This window comes from Triticum aestivum, chromosome 2B, assembly GCF_018294505.1.
Source record: "Triticum aestivum cultivar Chinese Spring chromosome 2B, IWGSC CS RefSeq v2.1, whole genome shotgun sequence".
NCBI classification, from domain to species: domain Eukaryota; kingdom Viridiplantae; phylum Streptophyta; class Magnoliopsida; order Poales; family Poaceae; genus Triticum; species Triticum aestivum.
Genome location: NC_057798.1, coordinates 12,116,874 through 12,131,859, shown reverse-complemented (window position 1 = coordinate 12,131,859; position 14,986 = coordinate 12,116,874). Strand labels below are relative to the sequence as shown.

Genomic DNA, 14,986 nt, shown 5'->3' with positions numbered 1-14,986 from the left:
ATTTGCCAAATTCAAGCAGCTAACCAAAGGCCTTTCAGGCAAAAGAAAACATGTTCAGTTAAACATATGATATTTCCATACCTGCAACCCACGGAACACCTAGGCGCCGGTGATTACTGGACGAGCGGTGCCACCGGCTGCTGCAAGGCTGCCTGCGTCGCACAACTAGTGCTCCCCAACCAGTTATTGACGTGAGAGAAAGAGCCTACACCGTCCAAACTTGTACCACCACCGCCGCCGTCACCGTCGCTGTCGCCCATATCACCTATGCCCCCATCCGGAATCATCGACGCCATGGCGGCCACCACCCAGGTCAGAGAGAGGGAGAGCTAAGCGAGGAGGGAGAGATGTACCGTCAGAGGGGAATGGATGGCTCGGATCTTGACTGACCTGACCGATAGCCGCATCCTGACCGCAAACACGCCGTTAACGACCATTAACGCGTGGCCGTCCACGGTTGCCCACGGTGGCATCTGATTTGTGGGCCCAACCGGTCAGATTCGTGCTTAGAGTGGGCGAAGCGGGCGGTTCTCCAACATGGTAGTTTTTTGCCGCAGGTTAGTGAAAAAGTGGTAGTTTTTGGCACAAATTTGTAAAGTGGTAGTTTCTGGGCACGTTTCCATGAAATGTGGTAATTTTTGGTTAAACAATGAGTTGAGTCCGGCTGGGCCTTGTGCCTGGCTATCTAGTTGTGTTGGTAGAAGCTATACCTGTAGGACACGGTCAACTAGGTTAGCCGTGTTCGTGACGTACTGGTTTAGGTCTGGTTTGAGGTCTGGTTTAAGGTATGATTTGATGTGATCGATCCTGAGGGCGAAGTTTCAACAATTGGTATCATAGCAAGGTTCGAGGATTGAAGCCGTGCTTGTCCCGGGATGGCGACCCTACTAGCAGCTCCGGGCGGGCGATGGAGTCGTTGGTGTACCGATGAGGAGGGGCAGGCGATACAGTCGCTAGGTGGTGCAGCGACATGGACGAGCTGGCGATAGTCATTCAGCAAAGCGATGATGAGAAGACGATGAGGGTGCTGTCGCAAGCAAGTCGACGGGTGATTGCCATTCGGCGAAAAAATAAAAGACGACGATGATGTAGTGGCCATCGTCGCAAGAAGGGAGAACTTACGGTCTGGTAAGTTGCACCACCGGAGGCAATCGACGTACAAGATGAACAAATGGCCGTCTGGGTGTCTCGTTGAGTGAAGAGTCGGATGTTTGGATTAGGGGATCATTGTTGGAATAATCCAAACATAGATGAGTTAGTGGATGTACCGTGTACGTTGGATGTATGGCAAAGGTATGTCTGGTTAGGATTAGCATTAGCATAGTGATCAACGGTGCGTGTAATTAGATTAGAAAAATCAATAAGTTGGGTCCAGCTGGGACTTGTGCCTGGCTATCTAGTTGTGTTGCTAGAAGTTGTGCGTGTAGGACACGATCCAGTAGGTTATCTGTATCCATGACTTACTGGTTTAGGTCTGGTTTGGAGTGGGCTTGCTAGCCAGGTCATTGCTTGCCAGTTATGAGAAAAACAAGAAAAACAGTAAAGCGATGAAAGAGGCACGACACTTGTCTTTGCCAAAAGTTTTGGTGCGTGTGTGTCCGTCGTGATTTGATGTGATCGATCCCGAGGGCGAAGCTCCAGCAAGTATATCATTTTTTTTATCAAAGTAGCACGTTCAAGTTTTTTTAGTGGCGTGTGTGGAATACTGTCAGTAAAAAGCTGTTACATTAGGTAACTGGATTGTAAACGTCTACTCGATAATGTACGGAAATCTATATATGTTAAACCAGGAACATGGAATTACATGGTCTGAACTGAACTTTCACAATTCCATGATTGAATTGTTCCACAATTTGTGTTGCCATTGTGTTATTTGGGTATATCTTACCACGTGAAATTATGAAAGTTCGGTTCAGACACTGTGATTCCATTTACCTGATTTAACATAGGAGCATATAGTTTGCTTACTTATTAATGTGTGGGTAAATACTACTATCTCTATCTGGGTTTTGAAGGTGGACACGGTTTATTACTTCACCTATTTGACTAGCAAAATGTGTGATATCAAAATATATCATTACTTGATTCAACGTCAAACGATGCTTCTAATATGCTCTCTCCCTCCGGAATTAACTATTGCAGAAATGAGTGTATCTATACACTAAACGGATGTTGTACACACATTTTGTTAGTCAAACTGAAAAACCAAAAAATCTGTGCCCACTTTACAAACCCAGATGGAGGAACTAGCATGCATAGTGCAGTGGAGAAATAAATCATGTGAGCAATACTTTTACACTGTCTTGCAATATAGATTCATTAATGGCTGTCAAAATCAGGACAAACCATAACATCGTACATTATTGGAGGTAGTTGATATTTGATTTGGTAACCATATAGGTTACAGATCCAATCAAAATAACTTTTGGATGAGAACAATTAAAATAGTTGGGCACACAGACTTTAATCTTATTCTCCGCTGCTGCGTACATAGCTTAACCACGAAGCGCTATTTTTTCTTGAGAGCGCCGGTTGCATGGAGCACCATGGTCTCGATAGTGAAGCCTGGTCCAAATCCCACCATGGCCCCCCACTCAGCTTGCTCTCCTTCCTCCTCCATTCGACGCTGTAGCTCATCAAGCACGAAGATCACGGTGGCGCTAAACATGTTCCCAAACTTCTGTACGACAGTTCTGCTCGCCGCTAGCTTCGTGGGCTCCAACTGGAGTGTCTTGTCAAGTTGGTCCAAGATCCCACGGCTGCCAGGGTGCACTGCCCAGAAGAGGTCATTCCATTGGAAGTCCATCTCAAGTGGACCAAACGCTTCCAGAAGACAAGGTTCCATGGTGTCTGCTACCAGTGTGGGCAGTTTGGTGTAAACTTTCCCATGAGTGCCATTGCTCCCCAAGTTCAAGGTGAGCGCATTCTCAGTGCTCGGCACGAGGGTCTGAGAGACGGACACCATCTCAAACAGAGGATTCTCGATGGGGTGCATGGGGTCGGCGCCGACGATTACCGCGCCTGCCCCATCACCAAACAACGCATGAGTGATGAGGGTGTCTAAGCAGTCCCCTTCGCCGGGGCTGCAGAAGCCAGAAATGGCGAGCTCCACGCAAGCTACGAGGACGCGTGCCCCACAGTTATTCTCAGCAAGGTCCTTGGCTAGGCGCAAGGCGGAGCAGCCGGCGAAGCAGCCGTTAAGATGGAGCATGGTACGACACACATCGGCGCGAAGGCCAAGGAGTGAAACCAAGCGTACGTCAGCGCTTGGGGCGCCAGCGTCAGAGTTGGTGCTGACGATAAGGTGGGTGATGTCACTGGCCGGACGGCCCCACTTTGCGATGGCCTTCTTTGCTGCTGCTGCCGCAAGCTCTGGAGCAGCCTTGGCCACGATATCATGCCGAGCCTCACGGGACGGTGACGTGTTGTCCAGCAAGACAGGGTGGGAGTTGAGCAGTTCATCCGTGTGGTAGAAGAAACGATTCTCCGTGCCCGTTAGACCACCTGATATCAGTTTTAGAGATCCAAAAACCCAACAACATAAATCATGTCAGATCATACGTGTCTGCTTAGATATTTCAGTATGTTTGGGTGCTTACATATTATCTTGAATGTGTCTTTATGGTCAGTAAGGTGCTCGCTCTTGGTAACGCGGAAATAATAGTCAGGGTACTCTTCTTGGGACACCTTGTTCGCCGGATTTGCTGTTCCGATAGCCAGCATTGCCGCGGAGCCTTCCGCACGCTGCCCACACCGGATCTCACTAACCTTCGGTGAGCTGCCTGCCATGGTCTCGGTGCAGTAACCTGCTATATATTTCAGTCACTGTACGTTGTGTGCACTAAAAGCTTAGATGTGCCAATAAAGCACTGAAGATGTATCTATCATCTCTAGTAATCATAGAAAAAGCTCAAAAACTCCAAGAAAGAAGCACAATGCATTTTTTTCAATTTCTCAACATGGGTAGACAAAAAAAAAAGTCATTTTGTGACGTGAATAAAACAAAGAATATTCCATGCTATCAGTAGCAATGTTAATCACATCTCTAGTATACTAGGACACTTAATTTGTCACTGCACACTATATATAGGGGCATAAAGTAACTTTCTTCTTTTGTTTTTCTTATTGGCAATGGGGAAATGCTTAGCTTGAATTATGGTTAACATTTATTATATTTTGTCTTATTTGATAATACGAAAAATAAATATAAGTAAATAGATGTATTTTTTTTCTAATTTCTTGTTTTTTTGGAAGTTTGGAAAATTTGAATCACCCATTACACACTACAAAGTGTAAGATTGCACTTTTTGAAGGTGTGCATAACAAATGAACTTATTAGTTCGTTTTTCTTGTATGCACAGGTTAGGTTATACATAAATCTGTTTTTTCGCAGGAAGGTTATAAAGAGTACAAGGATATTAAGATGGGTGGATGCTAATCCAGAAGCTTAAGAAAAAGTGTGACTTGGATATAAGAAAAGTACAGGCCACTGATGAATAGACATAGACATAGGTTTAGGGACTTACCTTGGTCGTCGACCTGATAAGTCTTAATACACAGGTAGATAAGAGCTTCCACCTGTGTATGGGACAAACTAAGCAGCAGACAACAATTATGCACTGTGTTGTGAGATGGGAGGGATCGAAGGAGGTGCCAAATATTTAAAGGCAGCAGAAGCAGAGCAGGTGGACGGTTGGGGATGCTGATAAGCATGCACCGATGCAGATATACCTCAACGTTGCTCAGTGTCGCCCCTCGCCGAGAAGATAATTCCGATCCGCCGCCTTTCCATCCGCCCGGTTTGAATTTGGTCAATATTTTGAGATGTCCTTCTCATTAGAAAGAAAATACCCTGGATTCAACCTCATGTCTAATTGCCTTGCAATGTTTTTCCAAGTGGTGACAGTATACAGATTCATTTAAGATGCAAAGCATGCACCGATGCATGTATACCTTAATGTTGCTCGGCGTCAGTGGAAGATAAATTATAAATTCTGATCCGCCCCCTTTCCATCTTCCCGTTTTCAATTTGGTCAACATTTGGGATGTCCTATCCTTAGAACACAAATCCCCCGCATTTATCCTCTCGCCTATTTGCCTTGCAATGTTTTTCCTAGTGGTGGGAGGATACCCTAACCAACAATGCACAGAAAGCGTTAGCCTCCTTGCTTGAGAGATTTGGAAGGAAATGAATGCTCGTGTTTTCAAGGCCAAGGCAGCGCTGGTGGAGGTTGTTGTGCATATCATCAAGGATGAAACGGCTATCTGGGTCCTAGCTGGTGCGAGGCATTTGGGTAATGCAATGCTACTAGAGTAGCCATTGTATCTGTTATCGCCTAGGCGATTTTGTATTGAACTTCACCCTTCTTGTTAATCAATAAAAATGGCAAGTCTTTTGCCTCGTTTCAAAAAAAAGTATACAAATTCATTTAAGCATGTTGAGACATTCCAACATGGTACCACAACAAAAATAATAAGCAGGCAATGAATCCCCATTGGTTCCACTGAAACGATTAAAATGGCTTGTAAGACACAAGACAAAAACTTAAACGAATGGAACAAATGGAAACACCGTGAAAAACTATACTTAGAGGAAAATTCGACCATTCTAAAAAATGTCCAGAATTGTTCTTTTATACAAACTGTTAAGTGCACTATCAAGATTCGAACCCGCCATCAATGAATATCCTAATGGCTGTGCAATTTGACAATACTAAATGGGAAGAGGTAGTAATCTGGCATGCAAACTGTATTCTAAATATTTTTTGTTATTTGATTTTTTTTAAGAAATGGTCTGTCAGTTCTTTTATATCGGGGTAATCAATACTAATACTCCCTGCATTCCTTTATATAAGGTGTATTTGTTTGGTGCGGTGACCAAGGCACATAATTGAGGAGAATTTTGGACAAAAATACCTTTAACTAATTAGGTAGTTAGATGGTTAATTAGGGGCAACAAAATAACGAGTGGGATAACAAAAGGCAACTGAATCTTGCACCACCAGATTAAAATCAATCAGTGGGATGGGATAGAGAGAAATGTGAGTGCATGCAATTAGGGAGAGAGATTCTTTTCTACGACCTTCCTACTCGGAACTACGTAGTACTTTTTATCTATGGCATGTAATGGATGGTTGAAGGGCACGCAAGGAAAACTGCATGGAAAAAAGAAATACACCTTACATTATCATTTTTGCTTGGAAAAAACTAATACACCTTTTATTGAACACAGTACAGACGCAAGCGCTCATATACACGCGCATGCACTCACCCCTATGAACGCACACACGCACACCCTACCCTTATGAGCACCTCCAAAAAACTAAGCCGACATATCATCTTGAAATTTACTAAGTCACCGTGGGCACCTCGTCGTCGACGGGAACGTCTCCTCCCACTGAATGCGCATCAACGGATATCCTGAAATAAATCCAGAAATAAATGTGAGCACCAGGACTTGAACCATGGTGGGCTGGGGTACCACAGTCCATCTAACGATCCAACCCCACATTGGTTCGCAAAAAAAACTAATACACCTGACATAAATGGAGGGAGTTATTTTTAAGAAATAAGAGAATTTGAATATGTACGACAATACTAGTCCAATCCAAAGTGATGTACAAGGAAGTACAACATTTTTATTATTACAGAAACCAGCAAGCAAATACAAGGGGTACACATATTACTAGGAGCGAGTAAGTCATAAAATAATGCTCAAAGAGCTAACTGGTAAGCAATAACAATATTTGTAACCCTCCAACTTAACATCAAATATTGTTGACTAGATATTTGATCACTCACTTATCAATAAATGTAAAGGAAAAAAGTGCGAAGTAGGAGCAGTTTAATCTTGAATCCATTAATCATTCTCTTCGAAATTATTTCTAACCACTTCTTTTTACTTTTTATGGAAGCAAGAAGAGGGGATTTAGTATTTATTTCACAAGGTTGTATAGCACATCCTATATATGTGTATAAAATAGGAGAAAATATACCCACATGAAATATTTCTAAACGTTTATATCTATTTTTATTTTTAGTATGACTATGTTTTATTTCTAAGAATAAAATCGGGATTATCTATCGAGAGATGGTTTAATGGTTGATAGATCTATTCTGGTAAACACGTATAGTTCTAGAAACTATCGAGGGTTCGGATCCCACACTTTTTCTTATTTAATATGTTCCTTTTTTTCATTGTTTTCCTTTGTTCTTTCCCTAATATTTCTTTTGTACGTTAGAACGAATTGCTGAGTTAGTTGGAATAACCAAGCCGTTGCACATTTTTTATGAACAAGTATAAATACGAAAATCTTTGTTAGGAGGCTTCAGGTAATGAACATGCTAGTGGTTGTGATTTATTGCATTTTCAAAGCTCGTTGTAGTAGCCCTAGTTCTTCCAGCATGCCAATAAGACCTAAAGAAAATAAGAATGCTAGAACAAAATGAGAAGTTGATAACTATTTTGTGGAAAAGAAAAAATTAACTGCATTTATTTTGGAAGCTACATCACCCACATAATATAAATAGCTTAACTAAAGCAAAATCAGTAATATATTCTGTCGAACATCATCCTTTCTATGATTTTCTATTTTTCAATTCACTCAAGTGAGAACTGATTGGGCTCCCTTGACTTAAAGATCCCCCAAACACATAGTTTCCCCCGTCAAAGATAATTTCCTAGGTTGGGTAACACAATAGATATTTAGCTTAACACGTGGTTTGTTGAATGACTCCCACATTAGCTCCAAGATGCTGACGTCTAACTAGAAAAGTAAATGATTCAGTCCACGAAAGTTCTGGCCTGGCGGGTTTATAAAAATCATTAGAATAAGTCGTATTATTAAACTACACAAGTAGGTATAAGCAATCTACATTCAACCAATCAATAATTGTGTACTCTAGAACTAACGGGCCAATAGCTCCTGTGCGACACATTTGAGGTGAATTGGCTGTGGTTCGAACGAATGGTTGTGGTGCGACACATTTGAGCGGGTAAATAGCCCACGCACGACATGGCTGTTAAACTGAACTGATGCCCTCGTAAGCTGTTGAGGGCTGGACCCACCACTTATCCACGTAAGCGCTGGACACACAACTTATCCACCTAAGCGCGGGACCCACCACTTGTCTACTCGCGGGACCCACCTCCTCGCAGCTAGAAGAGACGAGCGCCCGTGCCCGTCCGCCCGCCGCCGCCCATTCATCCCCTTTCCCCAATCTTTCTCTTCTCCGGCGACCTAGCGCAAATGTCTACCTCCTCCGCCACGCAATCAAAATGGCGACAGTATGGACCAGTGCTGCTAACAAGGTGCCCTGAATGCCCACGCCCAGACCCTCTTAAACGGTTGGTCACTAAAAGGGATGACAATGGCAATCTTGGGCAGGAATTTGTGAAATGCTTGAGCAAACCAATGACAGGAAGGGATGGGAAGGTTAGATCTCAGTTCTTAGCCCGTTCTTTCGCTGTCTTTCGCTCTGATTTCTCCATATTTTGTTTTTTCTCCTCGAATTTGGGATTTAGGGTTCGTGTTATTCTTTTCAGATCATGAAGAAATGTTACCATTTTGAGTGGATTGATGAATATGTTGATAGGATTCAGTTTGACGGCTACGTTGATTCGAGCGTGGCCGCAACCTGGGAGCTCAATTTGGGCGGGGTGCCGCCGATTGCTGTGGAGAATACGGGGAGCTCAGGCGGAGGGGCGGGTAGAGTCGTGCCGATGGCGATGTATGCGCGCAATGCTGAACTGCATGCGGAGTCCGAACTGACCGAGGAACTGAAGAAGATCAAGAAACATCTAATGCAGATGATCGATTTGCAGAAGCAAGCAAATATCATGGCAGGGGGGTTCTATTGTTGTATCATTGCTCTGTTTTTGTTTTATTTGTTGTTCATCCGTCATTAGAATGGGCATTTAGGCCTGTCAGTGTAGAGGATGTGATCTGTGCACAAGTAATGTATCTGAATTGAAGCAGCAATTTGGAACACAAATTATTCAGTGTTCATGCTCTGTTTCCCCTGTTTTGGTTCTTCAGTTAACAGAGTACACGGGCACCCAAATTCAGTTTCTAGTAAAAAATAAAACTGGGCTGCCGAATAGATGTTGGGCCGTAAGGAGATCGGGCTCAAGGAGACCAGCCCACCCGCGTAGGGGCACCAACCCACCTCTAACTTCGGCAAATAAAATGTTACTTGTTTTTACTTTGGCCTTTTTCTTGCACTAAATTTTGTGATGGATCATTTTTTGATGCACTAAAACTAAATATTACTTGTTTTTATGCATGTCTACGGTTTCATGAACTAAATGAGTTGCATGCTTGCATGAAGTAAATTAGTTTGCATTTCCTAGTTGCATGTCCATAGTGGGTTTGCATGGGGCTCCTAGTTGCATGTCTATGGTTTGGGTCATGACCCATTATTTGGCCAATATTTTGAAGATGGTGTGTGTGGTGATTGGGGTGTAGCAACCCGGGCCCGTAGCAACCCATAGCAATACACAAATAATGGAACAACCCATAGCAATCTACAAATAATAGCACAAAATACACAATATATATATAGTAGCATAACGATTATATAGAAGCATAACGATTGCAACACATAGTTCCACGATAGCCTTACAACTTAAAACACTAATACAACTTAATAACAGTAGCATAACGATTACAACTTAAAAACTAATACGATACGATACGATAGATCGGGGGGCACCAAACGCGGGTTCTTCTTCGGGTTCTTCTCTCCTCTTCCTCCGGGTTCTTCTTCGGGTTCTTCTCTCCGGGCTCCTCCGGGCGCCCTTCACTCGTCGTTGTTGATTGGGTACGGGAGCGTGTGCATAACTCCGTTGTTGGGGAAGATGGAGTTGAAGTCGGTGAAAATGTTATGGGTGGTGAAAGCTATGAACTCACAACCAACCCAATACACTCGCCCGAGGAGGTAGAAAGCATCGAATGGGTTAGTGAACGTTGCGAGGAGCCCAACCACAACGCCGTTGTGGGTGACCTCCTCAACATGGTACATCCTTGGAGAGCCGCGGGGGAGGTGGCGGAAGCCGGCCGGAAGGAAGAAATCCGTCAACTCCCTTGCGCCCCTCCACCTTGAGATGGCCCAAACCCTAAGGGTACTCTCCACGTACACTCCGTTCGGGTAGAGCCTTTCTGGCACGGTTGGGGGGAGTTGGTACGTGGGGGCGTTGTACTGCATGGTGGCGCCCGGTGGCTCGAGGGCTCGATCGGGTTTGATGGAGAAGAAGGAAGAAGGAGGGCAGAGGAGGAAGAGGATGGGGTGTGGATGAGGAGGAAGAGGAAGACGACAGTTCCTGGCTTAAATAGCCCAAGAGCGACGTGATTTTTGATGGAAGCGCTGTGGTTACACTGGGTAGAATTAATGGGCGGGCGGCGTTTGGTGGCGCCCCATGGAAGTGTGTACACGAGCGTGGGAAACGGGCTGTGACGGTCGCGGGTCAAGGGGGGCGGGATCACGCACGCGTCTGTGCCGTCGTGGGTCAAGGGGACACGCCTGCCCCGGGTTCTCTGCGTGTGCCGCCCATGCATTCATGTCATAGCCCATCTTGCTAGGGCTAGCCGGCTAGAGGGCAACGTTCGGTCGATTTTTTTTTTTGAGGGCAACGTTCGGTCGATGTGAGACGTGACAATAATGGATGCCTTCATTTACCCATCTTGTTACAGGCAGCACGTCGTTTGAACTGCATCTATACCCACATCGATACCCCATGTCAGTATTGTGTCCTCAAAGAGGAGCACGCCATGCACGGCACGTCCTGCAGCGTTTGCTTTTTGGTTGTCTTCATTGGGCTGCTGCATTGTGGCTTGGTGCATGCTTTGATGCGACGCTGCATCGGTTCTAATGGTAGGCATGCGACAGGTTACTGCGTTGATAGGGGTGGCGGGGCAGGGCTATGTCGAGGCATGCATGCAACGACCAACGACGGGCGCAGTCCTGTGGGTGGGCATGCATGCTGCGGGTGGGCACGGGCACGCATGCAACGATGGAAAGGGCACTGCGTAGGCTTGGTCCATGCACCGCGTCAACTCTTGTCGTTGTATTCAAATGAACGGTCCTGATGCTCCAACGAGAGAGGCTGATCCAAACCCCACCACGTCAACCAATCAGCGCATCTCATGCGGATCGCTGCACACTGTAGCTAACCCTAGCGCCTGATCTCAACCGTCCATGTAAAACGATCGACGACCAGGTAGTGTGCGGGTTTTTGAGGGGTTTTGAGAGGGGTTTTGAGGGGTTTTGAGAGGTTTTGACTGATTAGGGTTGAGCATAACTAATTCAAAAAAAATCAAAAAAATATAAAACTTGCGCACATAGTCTTATTATGTCGTATAGTAACGAGAAAAAAACATAAATATGGTTTACATACATTTTCACGAAAAATCCTTCACAAAATTGTCATTCCTCAAACAATGTAGTATGTAGTTCCAGGGAGAGAGTAGTGGGCACCCGAGAGTAGGTGGGGTTTTGAAAATGAAAAGTGTGAAAACCTTGTTTTCTCATTTTCATTTTGGATTGACTAAGAAAGATCTGAACTTACTTTTCTCATTTTCATGTTTTAAACTTGTTTTATATATAATTTTCTATTAAACCTTGTTTTTTCAAAAAGAAAAGAAAATAATAGAAAATTAATTCAATAAATAGTGAGACTTTAGATTTACACTATATAGGTAGAATAGATGTGTAGAAAAATTATTTGGCTGGTTTAGACAAAGTGCCAACAAAACTTGCGTAAATATGATGCCGTTTACCCTACCTTTGGAGGTCATTTGAAACACACTTTTCATGACTATGAGTTCAACTTACCAAAAGGGCTCGGAATGATCAGCAAGCAAACATATTTCAGTTGAGGTACTTTAGATAGCACTAAAATATCAATAGCCCAAATTTAAATTTAAATTTAAATTTAAATTTGAATTTTATTTGGCTGGTTTAGACAAACAAGTTCGAATAGAAATATGGGGATACATAGTGACTACCAGTACGCACCAAGTTACAAATATTATTACATGCACCAAATTTTCAAACTGTTCTTTGTTCTACTTCTTCCTACCATGTCGTGTGCCCTTCTTCGCCTTAGCCCTTCTTGTTTTTGGTTCTTCAACACACACAAGTTCACTGATCATCTTGGTTTTCTTCACTGGTCTTTTCAACACCTCGCCAATACCCTCGTGATCAGTGTCTTCAGTCTCAATGTTGACACCAGTTTCAGTTTCTTTGATGTGTACCTCAACATGGGTTTCTTCAGTGTGAACCTCGACACGCTCAGGTTGAGTTTCTTGAGTCTGAACCTCGACACGCTCAGGTTCAGTTTCTTCAGTCTGAACCTCGACACGCTCAGGTTCAGTTTCTTCGGTGTGCACCTCCACATCAGTTTCTTCAGTCTGAATGTTGACTGCAGCAGGATTTTCTTCAGTCTGCTCAGGCTCAGGCACACTTCTCTTCTTTCTACCGCCATTGACTCTTGCTTTTTTTGTTGGCCAACACTGTTCAACAACAAGGGGCTGACTTGCTCGCTTCCTCCTGTGCAGAAAATGTTATAGATATAGTAATTGGAAAAAAGCACCAAATCAAAGGCAGACAAATAAACAAGAACATACTTTGGCTTATCAGGAGTGTAACGGCATTTGACAGATCCCACTCTGTGCCCAAGTTCCTGGCACAATTTGCATCTGTTTTTGTTACCTTTTTGGGCCCTTTTTGGCTTTTCATCTTTCTTTCCCTTCTTACTACTCCCACCTTTCTCAAACCATGCCTTGAATCTACTCTGTTTAGGCCTGCCAGCCTTTCTTTTCGTCAAGGGAGGACACATGGAAAATTCAATGTCCACTTCAGGCCACTGAGACTGATCTGTAAGTGCTGGAATTGGAGTAGCATATGCAGCTTTGAATCGTGCTACCGAATAATATTCATGCAGATATGGGTGCATGTTTATCTTCGGTTGGGATGCTAAGAAAAGAATGGCATGCTCACATGGTTTACCAGTGTGTTGCCACTCGAGGCAAGTGCAATCATGCAATTCAGTGTTAACAACATGTCTCCTTCCAGTTTTGCTATCTCTAACTTCAGCACCCCAAGGTCAAGATTTTTCAACAAACAAATGTGAAAGACTTCTGCTCCTATTGACCACCTGTTGTACCACTGCTGGAAGCTTATCACCTTGCAGACAATCACCTATCCTTCTTCTCAATTCCCACAACCGCATGAGCATGATCCTGATTTGGTCAACCATGTCATGCACAGGCAAATCTTTTAACTCCTTCACCTTGTTGTTGAAACTCTCTGCTAAATTGTTGTTGATGTGGTCACACTTGATGGCAGTGTTGAATGCTGACCTGTACCATAACAAAGAATGGTAGGTGTTCAACCATGGACCAAACTCATCACATGCTGCCATTATCTTATCAAGATGATATTTGTGTGTCTGTCTAGTGTAAGATCTTGCTGCTGGCCACATGCGCCCAAATTCTTCTCCTCTAAATTTTTTGATCAAATTCATCCACAAATGACCGAAGCACTCCCTCTGCTCAGCATGTGGGAAAACATTTTTCACTGAATTTTCAAGCCCCTTACATGCATCTGTGTGTATAGCCAAAGGTGACACTGGCCCTAGGCATCTTTTCAACTGGATCATGAACCATGTCCACAAAGCCTCTGTTTCTGACTGAAACAAGCCAACAGCAATAGGAAACATCCAGTTGTGTCCATCTAGAGCATTGCATGCTGCCAACTGACCATTCCACTTGCCTGTCAAAAATGATGAGTCTATGCTCAAATATGGACGGCACCCTGCTTTGAAGCCATCTATGCAAGGCTTCAAAGCCATAAAAAACTTGGAGAACTTGACTTCACCTTTGGCTGATACCTCTGTATCTATCTCCACAACACTACCAGGTGACCTCTTTTCCACCTCTGCTTTGAAGTTGTAAAGCATCCTAAATGTATTTGCCCAATCACCATATAAATTTTTCATTGTCCTTTGTTTTGCCTTCCACACTGTGGTATATTTCAGTTTAATGGGGTACATCTTTTCCAAGTCTACTTTGAGTTTCTTGGCAGTAGTGTTTGGTGTTTTGGCTAAAATTGGGGTGATCTTTTCTGCAACCCAAAGTTGTGATGTCATGGTTGATACTCTCTGTGAACTTGTAATACAAGTATGTTGATTGGGGATTTGGTTAACCCTGACAGTACTTCCATCAGGTTGCAGTCTAGCAGATATGTACCACTTGCAAGGCTTGACACTACCATCAAATCCTCTGCACCTCGCATAAAACTTCTTTCTATCAGTCCAAACAGGCTTGGCATCAAACTCATGTTTCACTGCATAAGTCTTGAAACACATCCTAAACTCCTTCATGCTTGGGAACAACTTGCCTACTTCAATGATAGGGTTTTCTTTGTCATACACATGCACCAGCTCATCATCATGTGCATCATCTACTTCATCTGCAACTTGTTCCATCAATTGTCCATCTACATCTTCATCAACATTAGCAGGCAAACTAGATTCGCCCCTCTCCTGCTTATCTCTGTCATCGACTGGAATGCCAAAAAGTTTGGCTATCTCAATGTCAGGCATTGGTGCAATGACCAAATCAGTAGGCTCATCTAATTCAACTACATTCCAATCAACAGTTGCTGCAGTTTCAGTTTCAGTTCCAGTAACCTGTCCCTCTTCGGCTATTACCGTAAGTTCAGTACACATGGGAATCAATGGCCTCTGTGTAGCCCAATCATCATCTACCATCTGCGCAGCCAATTGTGATGGCACATATCCAACCTTCGAAAAAATATTCAGATCAACCAGCTCAGCAAAAAAATTAGCTCTTTTGCTTGTCCAGCCGTTTTGCCGATCGATTTCATCAACAATCTGTTCACCATCTTCCATTCTGACATACTCTCCTTTCCAATCATCAAACCGCAACAGTGATACTTCTTGCTCTGGACCCCAAACAACATT

The 14,986-nt window shown here is 43.7% G+C and overlaps 1 protein-coding gene across 1 annotated transcript; it reads right to left on the bottom strand.

Moving 5' to 3' along the window:
* Positions 1–2,279: 2,279 nt before the first annotated feature.
* Positions 2,280–4,677, bottom strand: LOC123039936 (bisdemethoxycurcumin synthase-like). Its single transcript, XM_044462913.1, has 3 exons — positions 4,527–4,677; positions 3,600–3,806; positions 2,280–3,504 (listed from the first exon to the last, which is right to left on the bottom strand). The coding sequence occupies exons 2-3, from the start codon at positions 3,787–3,789 to the stop codon at positions 2,510–2,512; spliced, it is 1,185 nt and encodes a 394-aa protein (XP_044318848.1). The 5' UTR covers positions 3,790–3,806; positions 4,527–4,677; the 3' UTR covers positions 2,280–2,509.
* Positions 4,678–14,986: the final 10,309 nt, after the last annotated feature.

Coding starts and splice junctions, on each gene's coding strand:
- LOC123039936 (XM_044462913.1), bottom strand. CDS start 3,789: ATGGCAGGCAGCTCACCGAAGGTTAGTGAGATCCGGTGTGGGCAGCGT. Junction 3,505..3,599: donor AGACACATTCAAGATAATAT/GTAAGCACCCAA, acceptor AACTGATATCAG/GTGGTCTAACGGGCACGGAG.